The 27,148-nt window shown below is 41.7% G+C and overlaps 1 protein-coding gene across 1 annotated transcript in view; it reads right to left on the bottom strand.

Moving 5' to 3' along the window:
- Positions 1-20,873: 20,873 nt before the first annotated feature.
- LOC110082916 (cytochrome P450 2H2) overlaps positions 20,874-27,148 on the bottom strand; it is a 30,135-nt gene continuing 23,860 nt past the window's right edge. The window contains exons 7-9 of the mRNA XM_020800875.3: positions 26,090-26,277; positions 22,521-22,662; positions 20,874-21,416 (exon numbers count right to left, since the gene is read on the bottom strand). Coding sequence (XP_020656534.3) covers positions 21,235-21,416; positions 22,521-22,662; positions 26,090-26,277 — 512 coding nt within the window. The 3' untranslated portion in view covers positions 20,874-21,234. The remainder of the gene's footprint in view (positions 21,417-22,520; positions 22,663-26,089; positions 26,278-27,148) is intronic.

Here is a 27,148-nt window from a genome sequence, read left to right as displayed (position 1 = left end):
ATAAGGGAGATTCACCACCAACTGATAGTTAGCCACTGGCCCTGACTCCAGATGAGGCTTTTTAAGGAGTGGTCGAATCACCGCTTCATTCAAGGTGGTAGGGACCGCTCCCTCTCTCAAGGAGGAGTTGACAGCTTCCTGGGCCCATGTACAACCCCCCCGGCAGATTTTCCAAATAGCCAAGATGGGCAAGGGTTGAGTGGAGTGCTGGTAAACTGGACAGATCCAAGCACCCTGTCCACATCATTGGGTCTCAATAATTGAAATTCATCCATTAAAATTTTATCTAAGCCTGGTGCACTGGACACATCCTCTGATTCTGCATCAGTGGTGGAGTCCAGCTCACTGCAAATCTGAGCAATTTCCCCCTCGAAATGTAAAGCAAATTCCTCACAGCGAGCTGCTCAGTGGTCCTGTGTCCCCACCAGTTCTCCCGGCTGGAGGAGATCATGGATCACCTGAAACAGCTCTGCTGGATGACATTCTGAGGAAGCAATGCACGTGGTGAAATATTGTAATTTTTGCCAGCCGTATTGCCACAGAATAGGCCCGATAATGGGCTCTAAGCCATGTTCAGTCAGGTTCACAGTGTGACCTTATGACCTAATGACCTTAGTATCTAGATAGCAGCACCAGTTGAAGTTTCTACACCTTTAAACCTAAATAACATTACAGCAGTTTAATCAGAAGGTGACTAGTGCATGAGTAAATAAAATTATACCCAGACATTCTAAAGCAGGAGCCTCCAAACTATGGCCCACAGGCCACATCCGGCCCGCCTTGCTGTTTTATCTGGCCTGTTCCCTTCAGCCCATTTGTATGTGTGTGGGTGCATGCGTGCATGTGGCTATCCATGTGGGCAGGAATCTGTGTGAGCATGTGTGCAGGTAGGCATCCTTGCAGGCGGGCGCTGCTCATACATGTGCACATACTTTCCTTTGGCCCTCAAAAATGTGGAAAATATACGATATGACCCTCACACTCATAAGTTTGGAGCCCCCTGTGTGGTGTTTACCCCATGGCCCCTGTTTGTTTCACCAAACACAGAGCTCACATTTCCTATGAAAGACTGAGGCCCATTCAGTACTGAACTTTTAAACAGAAACAGGCTTATTGATTACAAGTTGTTTTAGGAATAGTTCTTAAGCACATTCTTAAAGTTACACAAACCTTCAGTATTTTACTCTTCTATCTTAATTAATACAGGCCACACTTTGACTAATCACTCCTTGCCTCAAACCCAAACTATCTTCCCTCTTCTCTGTTCCCTTGTTCTGCTTCAGCCCCCCTTCTAGATAGCTGGCTCCAACTCCCAATGTGACCGCTACACCCTGTTCTAGAGAATGGTGGTCAACCAGGCTAAGCTAGTGGCAGGTGCTCCTAGGCACTTAACTTCAGTCATGGAAACTGTGTTTCCACAACTAGAAAGTCCAAGAAAACCACCACATTTAACCTTGGTCTTTTGAGGGTCATGCAATCTCATTCAAGTTCCATAGCCAGTTACTGCTCAGAAACAAATTGAATGGGTATTATCACTGAAGTGCAATCCTATTCTTTTAAATTTGATTTAAATCAACTATTGAATCTAAAATACACAAATAATATAAAACTAATGAAAAAACTTCATACATGTAGCGAACACCCTGCATTCCCATATATGTAAAGGTATTAGCCTGCACCGATGGGAGTTGTTGGGAGGCGGAGCCAGAGTGAAACTAGAAGAGAGGAGTGAGTGAGAGTGAGGCAGTTGGAGTTACACAGTTGGAGTTAGAGGCTTGACAGTTGAAGAGTCATGGGCCAGGGCATGGACTCACCTCCCTCTATTACCATCTCCACACAAGAATTGGAGGTTGTTCTTAACTTTGTGTACCTTGGCTCAACAATCTCTGACACTCTCTCCCTAGATGTCGAGCTGGATAAATGCATTGGCAAAGCAGCTACCATGTTCTCTAGATTCACAAAGAGAGTATGGTTTAATAAGAAGCTGATGACATATACCAAAATCCAGGTCTGTAGAGCCTATTTCCTGAGTACACTCCTGTATTGCAGTGAGACCTGGACCCTTTGTGCATGGCAGGAGAGGAAGCTGAACATGTTCCATATGCGTTGTCTCCGACACATTTTTGGTATCACCTGGCAGGACAAAGTTCCAAATAGATTAGTCCTAGAATGAGCTGGAATTTTTAGCATGTATACATTACTGAAACAGCGATGTCTACGTTGGCTCGGGCATGTTGTGAGAATGGCTGATGGTCAGATTCCAAAAGACCTCCTGTATGGAGAATTAGTGCAGGGAAATCGCCCCAGAGGGAGACCACAACTGCGATACAAGGATATCTGCAAGCGGGATCTGAAGGCCTTAGGAATGGACCTTAACAGATGGTTAACTTTAACATCTGAGCATTCAGTTTGGAGGCAGGCGGTGCATCATGGCCTCTCCCATTTTGAAGACACCCTTGTCCAGCAGGCCAAGGAAAGAGGCAATCCTGAAACCAGTGAAATCAGGGAGCTGGACAGGGGACAGACTGTATTTGTTTTCAGTGTAGAAGGGATTGTCACTCTCATATTGGCCTTCTCAACCACACAAGATGTTGTTCCAAGACCTCTATTCAGAGCACACTACCATAGTCTCTAGACTGAAGAATGCCTAATACAATACAGACTGAAATCATGTTGCTTAGCACAATACGTCACAACTAGAGTAGGGGATACAATGAGTCAACTCTACAAGTTCCATTCATTCTATGGGTTCAGTGCCCATTCTTGTCACAACTTACTATGATAAGCAACAGGATTTTAGCCAGTTCCTTATTCTGTCTGCTGCTCTGTCCACTAAAAATTGGCCTAAAGTTAAATTTGTAATGAGTTTTACTTTTATGGAAAACATATAAGCTGCCCAGAGACCTTCAGGTGGTGTGGGCAGCAGATAAGTTAAACAAACAAACAAACAAACAAACAAACAAACAAACAAACAAACAAACAAATAAACAAATAAATAAATAAATAAATAAATAAATAAATATCTGAATTACAAAAACTCTAACAGTTTCAATAAGACCAGTAAAATTTGGGTGGGGTAGATTTGATATTTGTAGAGACATGTATTTTTAAGTTATATTCCTATGGCTTGGAACCTAATGGATGGTCATTGCAATTGTGTCCAGAGTGCCATTATTGTAGTAAAGTTGGAAAGAAAAGTGCTATCCATTCTTCATGAGCTAGAGAGTTTTAGTACTTTTTCTGTGCATTGGTGTGTATCTCACAGGAGGCAGCATCCATCAGTTTTGGGTAACAGAATATAGCCATCTCAATGTTTGTAGCTAATAATTGACCATATCTGATACCCCACCCCTTTGTGTCTGTTTGCAACAAAATGCATTTATTGGTCTTCTAGAACAGCCATTCTCAACCATTTTTTTGGCCACTGCCATAAATACAATGTGAAAGAAATATAGGCTGAATCAGGATTGTATAAATTGCATAAGCAATCTTATATGGTTTAGTGTGAAGAAATGTTTCCAGTCTGTGACGCCCTTCAAATACATCAGTGCTCCTCAGGGGGCCTTATTTCCCATGTTGAGAATAGCTGTTCTAGAAAAATCTATCTATCTATCTATCTATCTATCTATCTATCTATCTATCTATCTATCTATCTATCTATCTATCTATCTATCTATCTATCTATCTATCTATCTATCTATCTATCTATCTATCTATCTATCTATCTATCTGTCTGTCTGTCTGTCTGTCTGTCTGTCTGTCTGTCTGTCTGTCTGTCTGTCTATCTATCAGCTCTACACCTTTATTAATTTATGCTGTGAAATTCAAGACAAATTTGGAAGTTTCTGTTCAGGAGAAAAATCTGCAGTGACATGTTTCAAACGAAGTCCAAGTTGTTCTAACTCATTGTGAATTTTTTGAGGAAAATTCTACATTTTCCTGTTCCTAATTCCAAGTTTATTTTCTTAAAAAAAATACTAGACAAACTGCTGGAATTGCAATGTATTATTGGACAGATTTATGCAAAACATCACAAATCTGCCTTTTTATCCAGGTAAAAAAAATAAGTAATGTCCTATGTACAGTGATCAGCATGTTAAATAAAATATCTCAATCCTCTACAATAGAGAGTGTCTTCTGATTGTGATTAGCAAGTAACAACATTTGGGATAAATACAGCAGTTTCACAGACCCTTAAAATTGAAAGAAAGTTCTTTTATTAATACAAATACATTGTGTTTAATGGTTCCATACAATATATTTAATTCATCCTATTTTGTTTTTCAGTAAAACCTTTTCAAAGCTCATTAGCACATTGCTGCAGATATAATTACAATTTCACTTGGCACAGCATTTTCCTGCTGATTGCTGGGTAGAAAATGGTTCCCTTTGGGGCCTTTCTCTCTCATCTGGAGCACAGAACCTAACTGCTGTGACCACTTATGTGACAAAATTGGCAGACCGAGGACCCCAGATGGAAAGCTCTCCAATTTGTGTTTCCAAGAGTAGCATCTGGGCTTTTGATTGGCTTCCTGGCTTGATCCTTAGAAGTTCTCCTGAATTTTTCCACTGCCATTTTTAGTTATGGCTGCAACAGCACAAGATGTGGGAATGAGACATGAGAGGGTGGCCTGAAGAACATCTTAATAGGAGCAATATTCATTATTCTGTCTTATTCTCAACAAAGGAGGCCTTTTGCAATATCATTGTTGGTGATCTGTGCTGTGTAGTTGTTTTTGTCCCTGTGTAGGTGCTATGGAGACTATGTTTTGTATGTGCCAGATTTGTGCCATAACACTGTTACCTAAATGATCAGCATTATTGCAAAGGAATTATATGTAAACTTTGGGTACCTGCAATTACAGTAGTATGTCTGCACTTTAACTACCATGGCTCCATCATAAGGAATAGTGTGATTTGTAGTTTGCTAAGAGATTTGAAATTTTCCGCTAGAGAGCTCTTGAGCACTCTCCTGAACTGCAGCAGTTCCTCACCAAACTATGAATTCCAGCATTCAGTAGGTTGGGGACCTGAAATTTCAAGTGGCATCAAACTGCTATCACTGTGTATTATGAATACACCAGTTTCTTGAATGCTAGAGAGTGTGTTTCCTATTGGTAGCATTCTGTCTCATCTGGAGCAGATAGGGAAGTTGGGAATTGGTTGGTTGGTTGGTTGTAATAACACTTCTTTAATAGAGTCTTTAATACATGTTATCTTGGTAATCTTCTACAGCTTAACTTTAATATAGACACATATCAATGCATTCATACTTCAGTGGAAGATGGGGGCAGAAAATAATAGGGATATATACAATGAAAGTTTTCAGATGTTTCATTTTGTCTTCTTTCAAAGGGTGTCACTTTTTTAATATTTTTTCCACAACAGTCCTCTCATTTTTACAGAAATAATTCATCTTGGCTTTCCATTTAAGTTTTCAGGCATTTCAAAATCCCCAAAGAAACTGTAAACTAGTCCAAAATCAGCATAGAGGCAAACCAAAACAGAACCAGTGTCCTCTAAAGCAGTTACTAGTACAACCAACAACCACAACCACCCACATAATGGCAAACTGGCATAGTTATAATGTCTTCCCCTGCTCTCCTCCCCAGGAGCAAACAAAATAGTTCAGGGGGAAAAACACCAAAATATTCATCTTAAATAGAATAAATTCACAGTTAATTAACCAAACGACAATTTTAAATAATCACTCAAACAGGGAAAGCATCCCACATAGAGAAAGTGAAAATAAATTAAAAAAAAATACACACAGAGAGATCTCTTTTCCGAAACCCAAGAAAAGTAACTATGCATATAAAGGCAAAATAAAATAAAATAAAATAAAAAATTGAATGAAAGCCCCAGTCAAATCATATGGGAAGGTCTTCCTGCTATCACTGAATGCCTTTTCTTCCATTTATAGAGTCCAATGGGCCGAAGCTGACAGGTCAAGCCCAGGCAGCAGCAAAAATGATCTATGAAAGACAATGACCAAATAAAATCCAAAAAGGAAATGAAGGTGAGGAATAATAATATTCATAAGAATAAGAATAAGAATCCTAGGAATACACACTGGTTCAGGCAGGCTGCATGACAGAAGCAGCAAAAATAATCCAAAGAAATAGAGAAATGAAATATCTCAAAAAAAAAAAACCTGCAAGAAAGGAAAGGATCCAAGACTGAGGCACAAAGGCAGACAGTTAGATAGAACAATCCCTGATGGAAGGCATTAGGTGCTGAGCATCACACAGCAAATCTATCTAGAAAGAACAACTGAAACAACAACAACACTCCTCACTGCATTCTAACCAATCCAGACTTTTTAGTGGATTCATAATTCCCCTTCTCCCTCAGACATTTTGATAGCTTGAAGCTCTAATGACTTTATTGGATGAAATATTTTCTGAGTAATTTGACAGACAAAAGGTGAAAGAAAGGTTAAACAAAATAAGAAAACATGAAAAAAAAACCCTCAAAACTTCCATGTACCCATCTTTCATTAATACAAATCATTAGTATTTTACAGCAACAAGGAGAAGGCTCTTTCGTGTCTGTATCTTTCATTAAAGTGTAAAAGGCCAATCCCTAGTAAAGTCACCTGCTTCTCTATCATGACCCAGTGACTGCATGATTTCTGTGAGACTGGAATGAGGAACTTCATATCAAACAAGTTGTTCCATAAGTGTGGAACATCCTCACTGGCCCCATTCTCAATGTAGGGCTGTTCTATTTGTTGCTTGAAGATGAGCAGGAAATGGCAACTCAACCCACTCAACTCACTGTGCATAAAATCCAAAGCCAACCACATATGAAGCCCAAAATTCCACAGATTCATCTACTCCACCCCTAGCAGTGAACATGTAATAACATAGGTCAGTGTGCTATTGAACTTACTGTTTGTGCAAGGGAAGGTACAGATGTGGCTGCCACCTGCTACTCTTGTGAGGTCTGGTCACATGTGTGATTGGACTTCACCGCATTGCCACAGTCTCTTCTGTAATATCCCTTGCATGCATGATCATTTCAGAAGGATACTGGCTTTAGAAATGATGAACACATTACTGCAAAGATGCCAACATTTGATTATTGAGGCAGCAGCCTCATTCTGTCCACTGGTACAGCCACACTCCCCTAATGCCAATTCATTTTTCTGTTCCTACCTCTCTACAGATTAGGCAGAAATTTTGAAAGCTATTCCTATGCACTTGTACCTACTTTATATCTTTCATCTTTATAACTAGAACTGATATGCATATTCTTGCCTCAGCTCTATTTGTTTCTAGTATGCATAGAAGCATCAATGAAAATTTCTCTCTTTGTTTCAGGGACAATAGCAGGTTAAGGTACGTATTCTAAGCAGACAATTCTTCCTTCAAGCAATCCTTTATTCTTCCTCCCTGGGAAAATACTATGTAGGTATATTTTACAATGAAACTGCTTTACCAATACATACAATAAGTAGAAGATCTGGACACCTTCTGATCATAAACGGGGGTGGGAGAAACATGTTCCATTCAGAGTATGCTCCTGATGAGAACATTTCTTGGAGAAGTGATCCTGTACTTGGAATATATGTGTAAATCAGGCAGCAAGATATGTGAGTCAGACCGCCAGATTTCTTCAAAACATCTGGCCAATAAGTTTTAGAACTTAAGGATCTAAATACTTGGTTCTTTGTTGCAAGTACACTCTGAGCAATCTGTTCATTAATAAATCAGTGAAGACAATAAGTGGCAATAAAGACAATTAATTGGCTGTAGATTTCTCACACCAAGCAAAGACGATTTGTTCTGAAAGTGAAGCTTGCATCTTTGAGCTTGTTCTTCACAGTGTTTTCTTTTTAAAGCTATGAATTTTACAAGTAAATCTCTGCCTGCACCTAAGAGGAGGGTGGCGATATGTGCCTCTCCAGATCCTCTTTGAATGCAGTTCTCCTCAGGCTCTACAAGTATAGGGATTGCTGAGAAGTGAGATGGGATGGTGACAGTCCAACAACATCTGGAGGGTTGTCCACTACTGTAGACTACCAGCTCCATACTGTGTGTCTGCACATGAAAAGATTTTACAGATATAAATATTACTGGTAAATTGATAAACTTGTGAATAAATATTATGAAGTAGCACTGAAATATTACTTTGTATAATGCTTTTAGTGTCATTGGAATGACATATGGTAGGAGAGCAGGATCATGCCTATGCATTTGATCACTATCATTCCTGTTGCATTGTTGACATATTTCAGGAAGGAGGTTACACATGTAATTTTCATCTTTTCCTGAGCCAACCTGCCTCTTGAACAACAGACAGATTTGTCACCAAAACACACCTTAACCAGCCATGTTCACCCAGAACATAGTCCCTTTAGCCTCTATCTTCCAGTTGCTTGTGACAGATGAAGTGAATATAGTGGAAGTTGGGAAGAATGATTTATCTACCTTAGCCACATTCCTCTGATGCCCTGTGGTGTACAGGATTATGACAGAGAGGAAGTGGGAAAGTAAGTACTGCCATCTTTTCTTCCCTTTCCCCAAATGCATGTATTGTACCATTGTTTATCCCCCAATTTCCCCAGAAGTTTTTAGGTGCCCATGAAGAGGCTTCCCTTTCTTTCTCTCATTTTTCGAGCCCATTAGAAAGTTTTTATTTATGTGTGTGTGGAATTCTGGGAGTTATAATAATAATAAAAAGTAGGATTCCAAAGCTCTGGAAGTTATTGGGGAAAGGTTAGCAGATACAATCTTGCTTTGCTTCCATAAGTTTTGACTGTACATGTTCTAAAATAGACCTCATGTATTCTGTCCTTGCACAAGCACCAAAAGACTTGGGTGATGTTATTGCTGAGGAGTGTCTTGAGACAGGGAGAACAGCCTGTGTGCCTCAGGTCACTTCCTGAGTTTGCAACTGAAGTGAGATTTGAATGAGCACATCACCACCAGCTTGTGATTCAGCCTCTCAGCTACTATGCTGAACCAATTTGCTATGATGAGAAGTGGTCCATGAAAAGTGATTGTCTGCAAACAGTGTTAACAACAGAGCATGATGAAGCAGCATAGTTCTGAGCAAATCACTAATCAGTTCACATTCATATGGCTGTCACTGATAAAAATATATATATCAAGAGATCAGATGAATACTTTCTATGGTATTTCAAAATTTCTTTGAAAGGATAGATTTATATTTGCATAATGTTAGGAAACCCATGTGTCTATAGTGTTCCCATTAAAAAAATAAAACTAAAAACTGTGGAAGATTGCACTTCAGTTTTAGTAATCTGTTTGCAGTTGACAGAGCAGTTCCTCTATTCCTTTCCCACCATCTCTTGTCTTTATTTGGTTGGAACACTGATTAGGGTGCATTTGCTATAAAAAGAATTAATTGGAACCATATTGGCTAGCAACAGTATGTGCTCCGTGATAGTGGAGAATATATTATCTTGAGTCAGATGATAGACAATTCTTTCCATTTCCTGTGGCTAACAGAATCTTCAGAAATTATTTGGACTGGGGAAATGGCAAGAGAAGAGCAGGGAGGAAAAGGTTAAATGCCCTTTGCCAGAGGAAAGCCATTTCCCACATCTCAAGGATTTGTGGGGAATACATAATCATGAATCTTCTACATTATATTAGTTTGAGGCTTATTGAGGAATTGAGCTGGCTGCGTGACTTTGGATCAGTCAGTTTTTCCAACCTCACCATACCATTGAATGTTAAAAAATCCACATAGAGACCAGATTTGTGTTACTAAACTCAGTTGCCTGTCAACCGGAAGAACTGTAGATTGAAGCCAGAGATGATATCATAGAAGAATACAAAATAAAATTAATTTTAAAAAGACACTTCCATTAGCCAAAATAAAAGAAAGGCTAAGATGGATGATGGAAGAAATGCTTAAAAGAAGCTAGAAGGAAATTTAAAATATTTATTTATTTATTTATTTATTTATTTATTTATTTATTTATTTATTCATTCATTCATTCATTCATTCATTCATTCATTCATTCATTCATTCATCCCGCCCATCTGGTCTATTCGACCACTCTGGGCGGCTTCCAATAAACAGATATACAATAAAAACACAGAGATTTTTCATAAACAATCCATAAGAAGTACAGTACTAAAACAAATAATAAATAGAGAAAGAATAAAAGAAAGTTAGGTGTTAACAGGAGGGAAGGCCTGAGTATACATCCATGTTTTAAGTTGTTTTTTAAAGGTGCCCAGCATAGGGGCGGCACGAATCACCGGAGGAAGGTTATTCCAGAGGCGGGGAGCCACCGCCGAGAAGTCCCAATTTCATGTCTTTTCCTTCTGGGCTTCCCTCGGCGTTAGGCTCCTCAGCCTCACCTCCTGACTCATGCGGGTGATCCGGGTAGATCTTGGTGGGAGCAGGTGTTCCACCAGGTATCAAGGTCCAAACCATTTAGGGCCTTATAGGTAAGCATTAAAACTTTGAAGTCACTGCGGAAATGGATGGGCAGCCAGTGCAGCATAGCCAGGGTAGGAGAAATATGTTGGTATTTTCTCACTCCAGTAAGGAGTCTGGCTGCTGCATTCTGCACCACTTGAAGTTTCCGCATCAGCTTCAAAGGCAGCCACATGTAGAGCGTGTTACAGTGGTCTACTTTTGAGATTACGAGCGCATGTACTAAGGTGGTGAGCGCCCCGTGTCAAGGTAGGGTCGCAGCCAGGCAATCCACCTAAGATGGAAGAAGGCGGTGTGGACTATCAATGCCACCTGCATTTCCATGGTGAGCGTCGGGTCCAGGTGTACCCCCAAGCTATGGACCTACTCTTCGTGGCCAGGGCCAACCCCAAACATGAGAGAGTCGCCCAAGCCACCATCCACAGGACCACCCACCCTCAGAACTTCCGTCTTCTCCGGATTCAGCCTCAGCCCATTTTCCTGCATCCATTGCAGTACAGCCCCCAGGCAGCGCTGGAGGGACAGGACGGCATCACCTGAAGCTGGTGAAAAGGAGATGTAGAGCTGGGTGTCATCAGCATATTGATGACACGACGCTCCACACCTCCTGATGACCCCACCCAAAGGCCTCATATAGATGTTGAACAGACAGTTTGCTCTTACTCTGTGGGGTTTTTTGAGTTATGGTTTCTAGAAAACCATAATTCAAAAAACCCATTCAGAATAGGTGCCTGTTTAGAAATAAAACAAGATCACATAAATTGAAAAGGCTATTTTTGCTTATCTTGAAAGAGAATGATTGGCACCACTCCCTTTTTTAATCTTTAAAGAATCCAGGCTTCAAAGACTGAAATATTGATCCTCAAAAAAGATCTTTCAAATGGGTAAAACAGTTAATTTGTTATAAGACTGGACAGCTGGAACTTCACAAAATGAGATGTTGCATATATTCATGGTGGTGGTAGTGGGATATTTAGAAAGAAAAGTGATAGACTGATAAGACAGGTTTTGTTTAAAGAGTTAAAAAAACAGATTTGTTTTAAAGAGAGAAATGGAGTGACAGTCCTCCAGAAAAGAGGATATTTTGCCATGTATCATAAGTAAACATTTTCTCAGGGTTTCTCAGACCGAATAGACCAAAAACATGACAACAATCTTGTGATTATTTTACAATGTATTTTGATAGTTATAATGATGATTTTATATGATTGTATTTTATGATGTTTTATAACTGTTTGTAAGTCACCCCAAGTAGACTTTGTCTAGAGGGGTGGGGTAGAAGTTAAATAAATAAATAAACAAACAAACAAACAAACAAACAAACAAACAAACAAACAAACAAACAAACAAACAAATAAATAAATAAATAAAATTAGTTCAAGCTATAGAGACTGAATCTACAAAATCTTAACAAGAATAAGTCAACAAATATGAAAAACAAAACAGTGCCAATATACATTTTATTACCAAAGAAAAGACACATCAAGGAGGGCAGTACTGTTGCATTAATTTTCCCCCCAAACAAAGTGATGTTCAAGGTGTTGCAACAAAGACTTTTATTCTATGTTAAGTAAGAGGTGCCCAATCTTCTAGTTAGATTCTGAAAAACAAGTCACTAGAGATCATATTGCAAATATATATTCACTATGGGAGTGTTGTAAATAATTTCAAAAAAGGAATATATTAAGCCAAAGTTTTTAACTATATGGGGCATAGAAAACTATGGAGTCATCTTAAGGAAATGGTTGAGGCACAACATTTTATTGTCCTGATGTGTGGCCTATAGTCTGGACATGAAGTTACAATTAGAATATGCAGAAACAGAAGGATTTTCCATAGGCAGAAATGTCATACATGGGTATTTTATCTCCATATCTGTTCATCCTGAATGCGGAACATGTCGTACAGAAAACTGAGTAGATTCAGATGAAGGCAGAGTGAAAATTGGTGGATAGATGATACTATCTTACTGGCAGAAAGCAGCTATGATTTTAAACAACTCTTAAAGAAGGTGAAAAAAGAGAGTGCAAAAGCAGGATTACACTTGAACATTAAAAGAACAAAAAAGGGCTACAGAAAAAAATCACATAACTTTAATGTTGACAAGGAAGAAATTGCACTTTTTGAAGATTTTACATACCTTTGTTTAAGCATCATTCCAAATGGAGTCTGCAGCCAAAAAATCAGAAGACTAAGGTTTGGAAAGACAGCAATGGAGAAACCAGAGAAAACCACCAAAGCTAGGTTCATCACCACAATTGGTATTTCCAGTTACTAGAATGGATGTAAAGAAAGAAATTAGGGGTCCTAGATGAAATCAAGCCTGAATTCTCTTTAGAAGCAAAAAAGGATGCAACTCAGGCTTTTATACTTCAGGAACATCATGAGAAGGCAAAACTCACTGGAAAAGACAATAATGCTCAATTTGGAGACAGCAGAAGAAGAGGCAGATTGACTCCATAAAGGAAGCTAGATTTGAGACTGTAATTGCTGATAATATGACTTTCGGGGGGGGGGGTGTCACACATTCATAAGGTCACTGCAAGTTGGAGGTGACTTGATGACACATAACAACAATGTATCCTGAGCAATGTGAAGGTAAGTTAAGATACAACTATAACAACATCAGCCGTAGGTTTCATGGCAATACTTTATTTACTGAAATATTTTGAAAGATAAAATATATCTGTAAAATAAGTGTAGAAAGTAGGGTGTCCTGTAGTTTTGGGGTAAAGCAACTGTTTTGTATACTGAACTTTTCAGGGTTAATTTTTCACATGTTCACGTAGGGCTACGAAAACTGTCTGGAACGCTGAAAATCCACTTTTAGTCAGTGTTGGTAATTTTGAGATAGATGGACCAATGGATTGACTCACTATAAGGTGCCTTCCCATATTCTTATGGGATCTGAGGCAAGCAAACTCCAAAATGCTTAAAGCAGAGAATATAAAATGGCACAATTGTCCAAACAATTAAACCACTGATTCTTGTAGCCAAGCAGTCTCAGCATGGGGCTTTTAATTGAAGTTTTGGACCAGTTAACATCTCTGAATGTCTCCTTTCTGACCTCTGTGATTGTGGGCTCTTGGGAAACAGGGACCACAATCCAAAAGCTGACTGAGGGCTTGTGAAATGAATGGCTTAATTTGTAGTAACCATTTGCTGTTCTCAGTGCATTATTAGTATGAAATTCATCGATGTAATTCTCCTTTCATATGATATCTGTGTCCAAATGTAGAGAGCTGTTTCTATAGCTTCACCTAAATAATATATGTTCCAGGAAGGAAGGGGGAAAAAACACTATTCTCTTCCCAAGAGTAATTAGGAGGAGTATAAACAGGCATGGCATACCTCTTGCTTTGGCAAGAATGTGTGCCACTACTCCCTCAGCCATACATTAAAAAGACAAGAGTAAGGATTCCACCAACTGTTTATGCTCTTTAAAGATCCTGGGTCCTGGATAAAGTGTCATTTTATTTTGTTCATTACATTCTCCATACTTGAAATCCCTCGTCTGTCAATGTGATCCAGTATTTCTCCCTTTTTGCATGCATAATGTTCTTTTGTGCTGTTGGTACAGCTGTTGCATTCCGTACTAGTGATGACTACACTTTATGGCTCAGTGAAGAGTTTGCTAGATATGTTTACCACCACCCCCAAGGACTTTGTGTTCCTCTTGCATAAATGCAGACACAGTATGACACCACAAAAACTGAAACCTGCATTAGTTATACATCAATTCTGAGTGCAAATAGGGAAGGGGGGAAGTGCTAGACTGTAGTTATGAATGCTCAAAGGCAAACCAAAAAGGAAGGAAGGCTTAATTTAATCAGGTTCTTATAGCTTGCCAGCTTACGTAGGCCTTGCTGCAGGGAGCACATATAGTTGCAGGAGTAGAAAGGACATCTGCAAAATTAAATGTTCTTATTGATTTAGGCTGTCCTGATATGACAAGGCACCACATGGAGAAAAATAAGGTCCCATGAGATCCATTCCCTCCCACTGACAGCAAGACAAAGAGGTCTCTCTTTCTCAAAGTCTTTGTAATTTGCACAAAACTATCTCTTGTGTCTTTTTTCTTTGAGAAGCAAGACAGACACAAACACATAAAACAAAGGAATTGACTGATTGTTGAAAGATGCCAACAACCAATTTAGTGCTTCAAATTCCTAAAACTAGTGAATTTCAGCATTGTACATAATGTGTATCTGTTTAAAGCCCCATAAAATCCTTATCATTTGGATAAGGATAAAACAAATGTGAATTTGCATCCTTATTAGTATGCGACTGGAGTCATTAAGCTATATAAAGAGAGAGTGAGCAGCACCAAGACCACCTTTGTTCATGTTTAAGTTATGTTCAAGGGAAAGAAATCATGAATATGAATCAGGAGATGGGCATTGGTGTCCAGCAGGACATAACAACAGCCAATTTCTACCTCAAAAAGATGAACCTGCAGAAGACAATGACTTAACAGTTAACTTTTACAATTGGGAGACAAGGAGGGTAAGTGGGAAGGAAAGGAAGGAAGCTAGAAGAAAACAGAAGTTGCAGACTTTATTCTCCTTTAAGCATACACTATTTCTGCTGTAATTCCTTTCATGTATCAGAGTTGGAGGATTCTTTTGGCCTTGTTGTTGTTTAGTCGTTAAGTCATGTCCAACTCTTCGTGACCCCATGGACCAGAGCACGACAGGCCCCCCTGTCTTCCACTGCCTCCCGGAGTTGTGTCAAATTCACATTGGTTGCTTCGCAGACACTGTCCAGCCATCTCATCCTCTGTCGTCCCCTTCTCCTCTTGCCATCACACTTTCCTAACATCAAGGTCTTTTCCAAGGAGTCTTCTTTTCTCATGAGGTGTTCAAAGTATTGGAGCCTCAGCTTCAGGATCGGTCCTTCCAGTGAGCACTCAGGGTTGATTTCCTTTAGAATTGATAGGTTTGTTCTCCTTGCAGTCCAGGGGACTCTCAAGAGCTTCCTCCAGCACCACAATTCAAAGGCATCAATTCTTCAGCGGTCAACCTTCTTTATGGTCCAGCTCTCACTTTCATAGATAGCTACTGGAAAAACCATAGCTTTCAAGGAAGGGGAGCAACTGGAGCCTGCTTCGCTGAAGCGATTGGAGCCTGCTTCGTGTCCCAGAGCATGGGGAGTCTGTCTCCACGGGAGTCCCTGGGCTTGTTGGACCTGGCGCTGGGGCTTTGAGCGACGTAACCTAGTGTGGAGGGGTAGAAGAGCCCACCAGCCTGAGGACTTGCCGAGTGAACCGGGGGGAATTGGCGGTGGCCGGGAGGAAGAGCTCACTGGCTGAGCATTCACAGGGGAAACTGGGAGGAAAGCACACCAGCCGAGGACCCACAGGAGTCAGAAACCCCGTGCAAGGCCTGGAGGAATTCTCCGCAGGAGGCCCGGTGAGCCATATGTAGTTTGACTGCGGAGTGCCAGGAGGCCTTGTTGAGGGGTCCACTGAGGTCTCCGTGCTGACCTCACTGTGGGTTGCAGCTGGGATCTCACTGCTGGGCCTCCTTGGAATCTGGGAGACATTAATGATGCCAGTTGCCAGGGGAATCCTTTTTGCGTTTTCCCCTGGCATATTCAGCATTGACTCCTCTTTTACCCCCCTGCTGTGGAACATGGCAATGTCAGTGCCATCCCTACTGGTCGCTTTGTTGTTTCCACCTTTATTCACAATCTGGAACTTTGCTCTGTCCTTGTCTGTCTCTGTTGTAAACCTGAACTCACCTCCAAAAACCTCCTAGAGGAAAATAAGATCTATAATTAAAGTTCAGGGGGATAGAACCAACTGTGTGGGGGGGATTTTGGTTTTTGATATAATTTGTTTTATTCTTATTTTATTTATCTCATTTATACTCTTAGTTTTGTTAGTTTTGTTTTGTTTTGTTATTTTACTGATTAATTTAAAGTGTATTATGCATTATGATTTAATATTTGGATTAAGCTTTATTAATTTGATTACTGTATCACATCTTTATTAATTTTGTCGACTTTTTACTTTCTTTCTTGACATGGAGTGGAAGGTCTGCTCCCCCAGTGGGGGTCCTCATAACATCTGAGTGATCATGGGTAGAGGAACATATGGCGATGGCACACTCCCTACTCGTGTCAGAAGAATGGTGAACAGATGTTTGAAGGCTGTTCACTGTTCTGGGACTGTGACCGACTGCCAGTCTTGAGGTAGTCAGATCAGCTGGCCCTCCACTCTAAAGCTGGTGCTGCTAAATCCCAGGTCTGTGTCCAACAAATCTCAGATTATCCAAGATCTTATTCTGGAGGAGGATGCAGACCTGGTGTGCATAATTGAGACCTGGATGGGCGGAAAAGGGGGAGTTCCCTTGACCCTGGCCTGTCCTCCTGGTTATGCCATCCAGCAACAGGGTAGACTGGAGGGGTGGGGAGCAGTAGCCATTGTTTATAGAAATACTCTTGAGGTTACTGAGCACTCTACGGTGGTAAAGCTGGGTCTGGAGGCCCTCCAGGTGTTTGTTGGGGCCAGGGATGGTATTGGGATCTTGCTGGGCTACTGCGTTCCCCGCGACCCAGCCACCTCCCTACCGGAGCTGGTGGACTTTGTCTCCATGGCACTGTTGGAGTCCCCGAGGATTTTAGTCCTGGGTGACTTCAATATCCATGCGGAGGCAGAGGTTTCCAGTCCAGCTCTTGAGATCTTGGAAACCATGGCTTCCTTGGACATGTCCCAACATGTCAACGGTCCCACACATGCGGGCAGCCATATGCTAGACCTGGTATTTTCCACTGAATGGAGCGAGTGTGTTCTGATGGTGACTGACCTGGTGTCAGTCCCCTTGTCATGGTTAGATCACCACCTAATAAAACAGGGGTGGGCAATTAATTTCTATAGGGGGGCCACATGAAAAATCTGAACTGTGTTCGGGGGCCGAACCAACTTGACTTAAAAATAAAATGAAACAGTGATGTTATGATTGTTTTTATTTTGAACTTGTTAATCTTCACAAATACTAAAGAGGTTTTTTGCAGTATGTTAAAGATAAGCAACTGGTCAACTTTAGACAAAAAGCTATAAATGGTTTTGATGTTCAAAACTGTCCGTGGGCTGGACAGGAGTGGCTTGCGGGCCATATGTGGCCCTCAGGCCGCACTTTGCCCAGGTCTGTAATAAAATGTAATCTCAGTGACACTCCCTCCCCGCAGGGAGCATGGACCTATTTCAGTGGTCTGCCCTTGAAGGTTACTGGATCCATTGCAGTTCCAGGATACCATGAGAGGGATTCCAGCTGATATGTCTGGTGCCCCTGTCAAAGCTCTGGTTGATGGCTAGCTTGCCACCACCACTAGGGCTGTAGACATGATCGCTCCTAAATGCCCTCTCCAGCGCAGAGCTTGGCCAGGGGCCTGGTATAATCAGGAACTACGAGCTATGAAGCAAAATAGGAGATGGCTAGAGTGCATTTGGAGAGATAAACCAACAGATTATAATAAGAAAGCTGTCAGGATCGCAACTATTACCTAGCTAAGGTGAAAGCTGCTAGATTATCACATTTTGCTGACCGGATAAGCGAAGCTTCAAATCAGCAGGCGGGACTTTTCCATATAGTTCACGATCTATTCGGAATTGGTCTGGGTGTCAGACCTCCTACTAATATCTCACCTGACCAATTTGCAGCATTTTTAAATCAAAAGTGGAGGCCATCCGCCGGGATCTCTCTCCTTCTTTAAACAAAGTGGAGCAAGCAGAGATGTCTAGCGCTCCACCTTGCCCGGTGACACTTGAACTCTTTCAGCCTGTGACACCAGGTTTTGTGGACAAAGTGCTTGATCGCTGTCAGGCTACCACTTTCTCTCTTGACCCTTGCCCAGCCTGGCTAATCAAAGCAGCCAGGCCCATAACAACGAAATGGGTCACAGCGACAATTAATGGGTCTTTCCAGGAGGGCAACGTTCCTCTTGCCCTCAAGGAGAAACTCAGTAGGCCCATTAGGAAGAAACCAAATTTGGCGGCATACAATATTGGCTATTATAGGCCCGTCGCCAATGTTTCCTTCCTCAGCAAAATGGTGGAGAGGGTGGTGGCTGATCAGCTTCAAGCTCTTTTGGATGAAACCAATGCCCTGGATCCATTTCAGTTGGGCTTCAGGCCATGCCACAGCACAGAAATGGCACCGGTCACACTGTTGAATGACCTGTTGAGGGAGGCTGACAGGGGCAACATGTCCTTGTTGGTCCTCCTCGATATCTCAGCCGCCTTCAATACCATCAACCACGGTATCCTCCTGAGGCTCTCTGAGCTGGGAATTGGTGGCCTGGCACTTGCCTGACTCTGTTCCTTTTTGGAGGACCGTCCCCATAGAGTACAGCTTTGGGAAAATGTTTTAGCCCTGTGGAGTCTCAATTGTGGGGTTCCGCAGGGGTCGATGATCTCCCCAATGTTGTTTAATATCTATATGAGGCAACTGGGTGGGGTCATCAGGGGGTGTGGGGCTTTGTGCCATCATTACGCTAATGACACCCAGCTCTGCATCTCCTTTTTGCCTACTTCAGTGGATGCTGGTCTGTCCCTTCAGCGCTCTTTGGAGGACACACTGCAATGGATGCAGCTGAATGGGTTAAGGCTGAACCCAGACAAGACGGAGGTCTTGAGGGTGGGTGGCCCCTCCATTGGCAGTTTGGGAAACTCCCTCTCTTTGTGGGGGCTGACTCTCACTGCACGGAGTGGGGTCCGCAGCTTGGGGATACATCTGAACCCGGCGCTTACCATGGAAACCCAGGTGGCGTCCGTGGCCCGTTCTGCCTATTTCCATCTGTGGCAGATCGCCCAGCTGCTACCCTACCTTGATGGGGGGTCCCTCACCACTCTCATGCATGCACTCATAATCTTGAGAATAGACCACTGTAATGCGCTCTATGTGGGGCTTTGAGACTGATGTGGACGCTTCAAATGGTGCAGAATGTGGTGGCCAGACTCCTTAGTGGGTTGAGAAAACACCAGCATATCTCTCCCACTCTGGCTGCCTTACATTGGCTCCCCATTCATTTCCGCATTGACTTCAAAGTGTTAATGATAACGTATAAAGCCCTAAAAGGTTTGGGACCTTGATATTTGGCAGATCACCTTCTCCCACCTAGATCTACCCAAATTACTCAGCACAGCTAGGAGGGTTGGTTGAGGGGCCTAATGCCAAGAGAGGTCCAGAAAGAAAGAAGAAGAAACCGGTCCTTCTTGGCAGTAGCCCCGTGACTATGGAACAGCCTTCCAACAGAGATCTGCCTGGCACCCTCGCTGGGTGTTTTTAAGAGCCATTTAATTACTTGGCTCTTTAGGCAGGCCTTCCCTTCTGTCAATTCTTGAATTTTATCTTCTTTTTTATAGTTCCTCATCTTGAACACACCATCTTATTGATTTAATTGTTTAATGTTTATGATGTTTTTATTATATTTTATTATATATTTTGATATTTGTAAGCCGCCCTGAGTAGATGCTGTCTGGGGGGGCGGGGTAGAAATCTAATAAATAAATAAATAAATAAATAAATAAATAAATAAATAAATAAATAAATAAATAAATAAATCTATGCAGACCTTTGTCATCAAGGAGATTCAGAACTAGTAATCACCTCAGAATCCCATTGCTCTGCAGTGGGTGGGATCACATCCTACAAAAGGTTGGGCAAGCATACTATACAACAGGTGATACGCAACAGGTAGCAGACATGATTAACCAGAGGTTGAGTGCAGATATACTTCTTTTTGTCTTCCAGAATATTCCACTATTTAGCTTCACTGAATGATATCAGGTTTTAGGATTATAGCAGAAAGAAAAATTCTTGATAGCTGTTTCCCCACATTTCACTTGGTTTTTTACACTTATTTCATGTTCCCTTTACTTACCTTTTTTTTTGTATGTTAAAAAGCACAATATTATAAAATAATGGCCAGAACCTTGTTGGTGTAAGTTATACTGCAGAACTCCAGTGACCTTATGAGCTACAGTCATGTCACATAGTCATTTGGCAGGAATTAAAATTTCCTATTCTTTCCTGAGGTTCTGGGGATCCGTAGCAATTTAATTCATCCTGGGAGGCTTATGGAAGCCACAGGATGGGGAAAGGAATGATTTAAATCTGTAGAGCAGATACTCCAGGGAAAAAAAATGTTTCTCCTCTTCTGCATTTTTTACAGCTCCAAAACATCATTTTTCAGATGCAGTGACTAGATAGGTACATAGTATTCGAAGTTACAGCACATCTTTGTAGAAAGTTATTATAGTGTTGGAAGTTTTGTTTTCGGTTTCTTTCACAGAGGTCTCCAACCTTTTCCTACAACAGCCACATAATGGACTAACATTTTCACCAAGCTACCCACCACTGTTCCAAGGTTGCTTTGCTGGTCAGTCATCAGTACCTCAAAACCTAACAACATATTTGTGAACTCAGGGAATGTTCACACACACCAGATACTGAATATTTTCATAGATTTATTTTGTTTTCATGTTTTAGAGGTTTTGATAACATTTATCTCCCCAGTGTGTTGCATTCAAGCACACACAATGCAGAGAATGAATAAAAAGGACCAAGGCTCACAATGAACAAGAAAAAAGGGATAAAACTCAGGAAAGTCCATTAGCATGTGCTGTTAGGAGAAAACTTCGACTCCCTCATTCAGCAAAAGTTCCATCTCCTAACATTGCAGAAAGCCAATTCCCTTTTCATGTCTTTATGAGTTTCCCTCCCCAACAAAATACTAGAAAACAGCCTCACAACCATAAATCAGTCTGCTTCTCCTGTGATTTCCTTCCAAAATTTGGTGGGGATTTCCTCAGCGAGGGAAAACACAGAGCTGATAGGGTCGAGGGACATTGCCCACACTACTAAACAGTGGAGACAGATCAATGTTCTCTCTAGAGATAACGGATTTCAGTGTAAAGTTCTGCAGTATAGTGGTGAAAAACAGGAAGAGTTCTGCTCTGGCCAAACCTTCACCCACGCAGATCCGTTTTCCTGCAAGTGAAAGCCACATGATAAGGTAAGGTAAAGTAAGGTAAAGGGTTATTGGAGCCTAATTCTCAGTGAATATGCATGAGGTACCATTGCACTTAGAAAACAAAGGTTACACTACCACACATTGCTAAAGACCTTAGTCAGTTTTAGCTTGATCTGTGTTTCTTAATAGCTCAATTGCTTAACAGCCGTGGAAAACTAATTTTGGAGTTGAGCTTTGTTCCCTCTCTAGTACTTTAGACTGCATCGTATGTTACCAATTGAGATCACACATCACATTACAATTGGAAATAATTATTTGAGTTTGTCCGTAGCAGCCAACATGTCATGGCTTTACAAAATGTGCACAACATGTGAACTTGGTGAAAGATATATACAGTGGTGCCTCGCATTACGATTGCCTCACATTATGATGAAACCACATTACGATGTTTTTGCGATCGCTTTTGTGATCGCAAAACGATGATCTAAATGGGCGTGTTTCGTTTTGAGATGATTGGTTCACTGCTTCGAGAACCGATTCTTCCCAAAATGATAATTTTTCTACAGCTGATCAGCAGTTTCAAAATGGCCACCGGGTAAATAAAATGGCTCCCCGGTGTTTTCTGGGATGGATTCCTCGCAAGACAGCCACTGAAAATGGCCGCCCTATGGAGGATCTTCGCTGGACAGTGAGTTTCCAGCCCACTGGAACACATTGAAGGGGTTTCAATGCGTTTCAATGGGCTTTTTATTTTCGCATTACAATGTTTTCATTCTACAGCGATTCTGCTGGAACGAATTAACATCGTAATGCAAGGCACCACTGTATCTGAAAGATAATTTCAGCAGATGGTATAAAACAACAATAGGCAATGTTCCATCTGTGTTGTTCTCTGGCCAGCCTGCAAAGGGCCCACATAATTATGACAGCTGAAGACCGTCTCCTGGAAGCGCCCTTCCCTCTTCAGTGTTCCATGTGTCAGAATCAGTGTGGTACTACTACCATGATCTGCAGCTGGAAGCAGGAGACACATAATTCATTACCCCAGTACCAAGAATACTGTAATTAGCCTGATCAGCCTTTTCTGAGATGCTGTAAAGTTGGGCAGGAGCTGACATTACCTGCTGAGAAAGGCATGAAGTAGTCACTTTTCTTGAATGTGCCATCTTCATTCAAGAAATGGTTTGGGTCAAATTCTTGAGGGTTGGGAAATTCTTTGTTGTTGTATAGCACCGACGTTAGAACAAAATACACAGTAGTGCCCTGCATAGAATAAAGTAGTAGTTAAGCTATTACTTTGTCTGGAAAGGGTGGGATCAGATGCCTCACTCAGTTTTCAAGTTAAGAGGTGGTTTTGAAAATGTTATCCAACTATATGCAATAAAAGAAACTGCATGAACTCTGATCAACCATTTTGGGTTTTTTAATTGTTCAGTTCCCTGGGAACAGATAATATTTAGCCAGTCAGGCAATGCAAACAAGCACATCTCGAGTACTGAATGGTTCTGTCTGATGCTTGGTCAATCATTCATTCCCTGGCTGGCTGCTGGTTCTCTCCTCTTTCTGCTCAGTTTTCACACTGTACTATGAGGAGCACCACCAGAATCATCATTATGTCACCTGATGTGGCTCAATTCTCCTAGTGAAGGTGGGTGGAGCTTCATAACTGCTTCTTGATGAATGACATTAAATCTACCTCAGTCCTCAAAAACAACTTCTGCCTTCTTAAGTGCTTCTCAGTACTAAGTATGTTCTTTGCCTAGTATCAGTAGCACTTTGTCCATCAAAAACTTAGTAAGCCTTTTTGGAGCTATTAATATTTTCATATCTCTTATATCAATTTCCCGTGGGTTGGCATAAAGCAGGACCAGGTGGTTTACACTATTGGCTTGACTTTCTCTGAGCCCAATGCACAAATGCTTCGAACCACAATCTGCTTCTTTTTTATAACAACAACCTTTGAACTGCAGAGTTGGAAGGGACCCTATGGATCATTGAGTCCAGACCCTTTCAGGGAGGCACAGTGGAGAATTGAACTCCCAATCTGAGTTAAACACAGAGCTATCCAGCAGTTCTTAAATGAACAGAATTGAAAACAACTAATCTATTCTACTTATATAGGGTGCTTAACTTTGAAGAATAAAGGGTATGTAAGAAAGAATGTAAGACTTAAGATAAGTATTAAAACTTCATAATGAATTTGTTAATTAAAATTAATCATCATGGCCAGAATTCTGTTAGTGATTTACACGTAAGTTACAGGGGGGTCTTGACTTGAGAACTTAATCCGTATTGGAAGGTGGTTCGCAAGTCAAAAAGTTCGCAGGTCAAAATCTGCATTCCCTTAGGAATGCATTGAAAACCATTGTAATCCGTATCTGCTCTGTACCTTCCATAGAACGTAATGGGAAGCTGCTGTTCCGCCTTCTGCCACTAGAGGGGGATATTTTGTAATCCCAGGAAGGCGAAACAGGCAGCCCAGCCATTTCCTCCCAGCTCCGGGGGAATGGGCTGGGTGGAGATGGGAGCAGCAGCAGCACACGGTGCCCGGCCATCAAGGCTCCCCGCGGCGCTCCCTCCCTCCCTGTCCGGCCTCCGTTTACAGCCACAGCCCAGGAAGTTGGAACAGGCAGCCGGCCCCTGCGGCGCTCCCTCCCTCCCCGCCCGGCCTCCGTTTACAGCCCCAGCCAGCTTCCCTTCATTCAGGCAGCCATCACCCACCCAACCGCACTGCACTCGCCCTCCTCGCTCTCCTCCCCAGCCCCTCGCTCACCCAACCGCGCCCCTCGCCCTCCTTCCCCAGCACCTGTTCCCATCACCCACCGCCCGCGCCCGCCTTGTTCCCCGGCGTGGAGCCCTCCCAGCGCCAGTGCCATCCCTGAGAACTCGCTCCCACCCTCCCGCATGGGCTCACCGGGGCGCTTGGAGGCTCCTCCGCCGTCCTCGCTGCTCCCTTTTGCCACCGCCGCCGGAGCTCGGCTCAGCGAGGCCCACCCAGGACAGGCAGAGGCCCCGGCTGGGCTGGAATTCTGGTGGCCGGAAAGCCCCGAGGTGCCCCAATCCCAGATCAGGAGCAGCGCCGCCGCCTCTCGCCGCGCCGCCGCCACCCGGCTCCAGGTGCTTTCCCGCTTTTTTTTTTTTTAACTTTTGGGTTTGTACCTCAATTCTCCGTCCGCAAGTCAAAATGGATTTTTGCGGACGGAGAAGTACGTAACTCAAAAAGTTCGTACCTCAGGCCGTTCGTAACTCAAGACCCCACTGTAGTAATATTGTGTAATTCACCATAGCAAAACTGCTGACAATTAAAAAGACATTGGTTGCATTACTGGATATTTGCATGCCACATAGCCAAATACAGAGCTTGTAAATCAATTGGCACCTCATGAATTAATAGTGTTTTTGTTTGTTGTAGTAAGTTACACAATTTTCTTACACACACATAAATCACCAACAGTATTTTGGCCATTACATATTGTTACAACTGAAACAGGAGCTAGTGAAAAATATAAACCAACAACACACTGCACATGTATATAACAGGAAGAATATGTATCCTATGCCTACATTGGGAAAATGAGTATAAGTAAGAAATATATACAGCAGGGAAAACACATACAGTAAGAAAACAGTACATTAAAATACTTAATATTAGGGGGAAATGTACAAAATCTAATGCATGTATTTGTAGGCAATTTTTCCACAAATTTGAACAAAGACTTGCACCATAAATATGGAAACATACAAAACTGAAGTATAATTTTTCCCAATTTCCGTATCTGTTTCTTATTCCAAATTATTTTGGTTCATTTTTGAATGTGATCCAAATGGATTTCTCTTTGGTTGTTGTAGGTTTTCCGGGCTGTCTGGCTGGGTTCTTGAGGTTTTTTCTTCCTAACGTTTCACCAGTCTCTGTGGCCAGCATCTTGAGAGGACAGGAGTTAGAACTCTGTCTGCGTTCAGTGCTGGGAGCCAGGCTTGGTTGAGTTTTAGATTTTCTAAACTTTCTTTGAAAGTGGGAACTAGGAGCCAGGCTTTGAAACTCAATAAAGCCTGGCTCCTAGCACTGAAAAATACAGCCTGCAAAAGGTCAACAAACTCTACTCAGCCACAAGGACCAGTGATCACTGCACACAAAAGATCAGCTAATGACATCCATCAATCACAGTGACAGATCATGATTCACCTTTATCACAACAATTCACCCACAACAAAAAACACCATAAGGACAAAAGCTGATCCCACAGCTATAAATACTCCACTATCCCACAGAGTGCACCAGAGCACAGAGTTCTGATTTCTGTCCTCTGAAGATGCTGGCCACAGAGACTGGCAAAACGTTAGGAAGAAAAATCTCAAGAACACAGCCAGACAGCCTGAAAAACCATCGGATCCCGGCTGTGGAAGCCTTCAAGAATACATTGGATTTCTCTTTCATCACTACAACAGTGAGCAGCCATTTCTAAGGAAGGGTGGCCATTTGTCTGAACTTGCTGATGTAACATCATGGTTCAGTTAAACAATGGTTCCTACAGAAGTCACATGACACACAGGTACTCTAATTGGTGATCTATCAGAGTCACCAATTAGAGATCAACACACTTTAAAGAAACTGATCCTCATAGTGGATCCATCCTAGATCAATATCCTTGTTTGTCCCCGAAATCAAATTGTAGAAGTGGAGAGAACTAACCTTTGGAATTACATATTGTTGAAATGGAGTGTCTTTGATGACTGCATGAGGGGCAGCCAGTGGGGCAAGAGAGATGAATCTCTGGATCTCATGAACAACAGCATCTGTATAAGGCATCTGTCCCCGATCTGCCAGGCAAGGTCTCCGTGTTCGTCCAATCACTTGATCAATCTCTTTATGTACTTTCTCTGGGATGGGATAAAAGAAAATTTATCAGCATTGAGGAAAAATCACAGATATCATTTCAACTTGACTCTAGGATATCTGAGATATTGGTTTCTTCTGTGTGAGCCCTCCAAGAATCTGGGATCATCAACAGAACTTCTGTTGTGCTTTCTGCCACTCTGAGAGGTCTTTTTCTATAGCAGCATTTTGGTTGTGGAATGTCACAAAGTTCAGGCTGATTCCATCTTTACCGAGCTCTTAAAAAGCATCAGAATTTTATTGTGAGTTGTTTCTGGCTCATTTTTTAAAATAGTTCTAAACATGGCTTTTAACATTAGAACTTACTGTATGTATCAGTCATAATCAACCTGATGGTACATAATTATTATTTTGTGGTTGTTGTGGGTTTTTCAGGCTCTTTGGCCGTGTTGGAAGAACAACCTTCAGAACACGGCCAAAGAGCCCCAAAAACCCACAACAACCATTAGATCCTGGCCATGAAAGCCTTCGCAAATACAATTATTATTTTATGTTTGCATCAATGTTAGGAGAGTATGAGTACATTCCAACCCAATCTGTATCCAAATATTTGTTGTACAGATCAGAACAAGCCTGATCCAGGTTGTTTTGGATGTGGCCTGAACCAATTTGTTTTCAGGTTCATGCAGGTAGTTGTATGTTTCTGTATCAGCATTTAAACAACAACAGCAAACCTGGAAATGAGCAAAAACAAAGGGCTGTACCTCAGGAACAGGAGCTCCATACACGTAACATCATCAATTTTGGGATGTGCTATACCTTAAAAAGGGGGTTCAGTGTGCTTACATTTCAGATTAATGCACTTTTTCAAGTGTGGGGAGAGTTTCCTCCAAAAGACCATTTTGTACTGGGAAA

This window comes from Pogona vitticeps, chromosome 1 (genome assembly GCF_051106095.1).
Source record: "Pogona vitticeps strain Pit_001003342236 chromosome 1, PviZW2.1, whole genome shotgun sequence".
In the NCBI taxonomy this organism is placed as follows: domain Eukaryota; kingdom Metazoa; phylum Chordata; class Lepidosauria; order Squamata; family Agamidae; genus Pogona; species Pogona vitticeps.
This window is presented reverse-complemented; position numbering and strand designations above follow the sequence as displayed.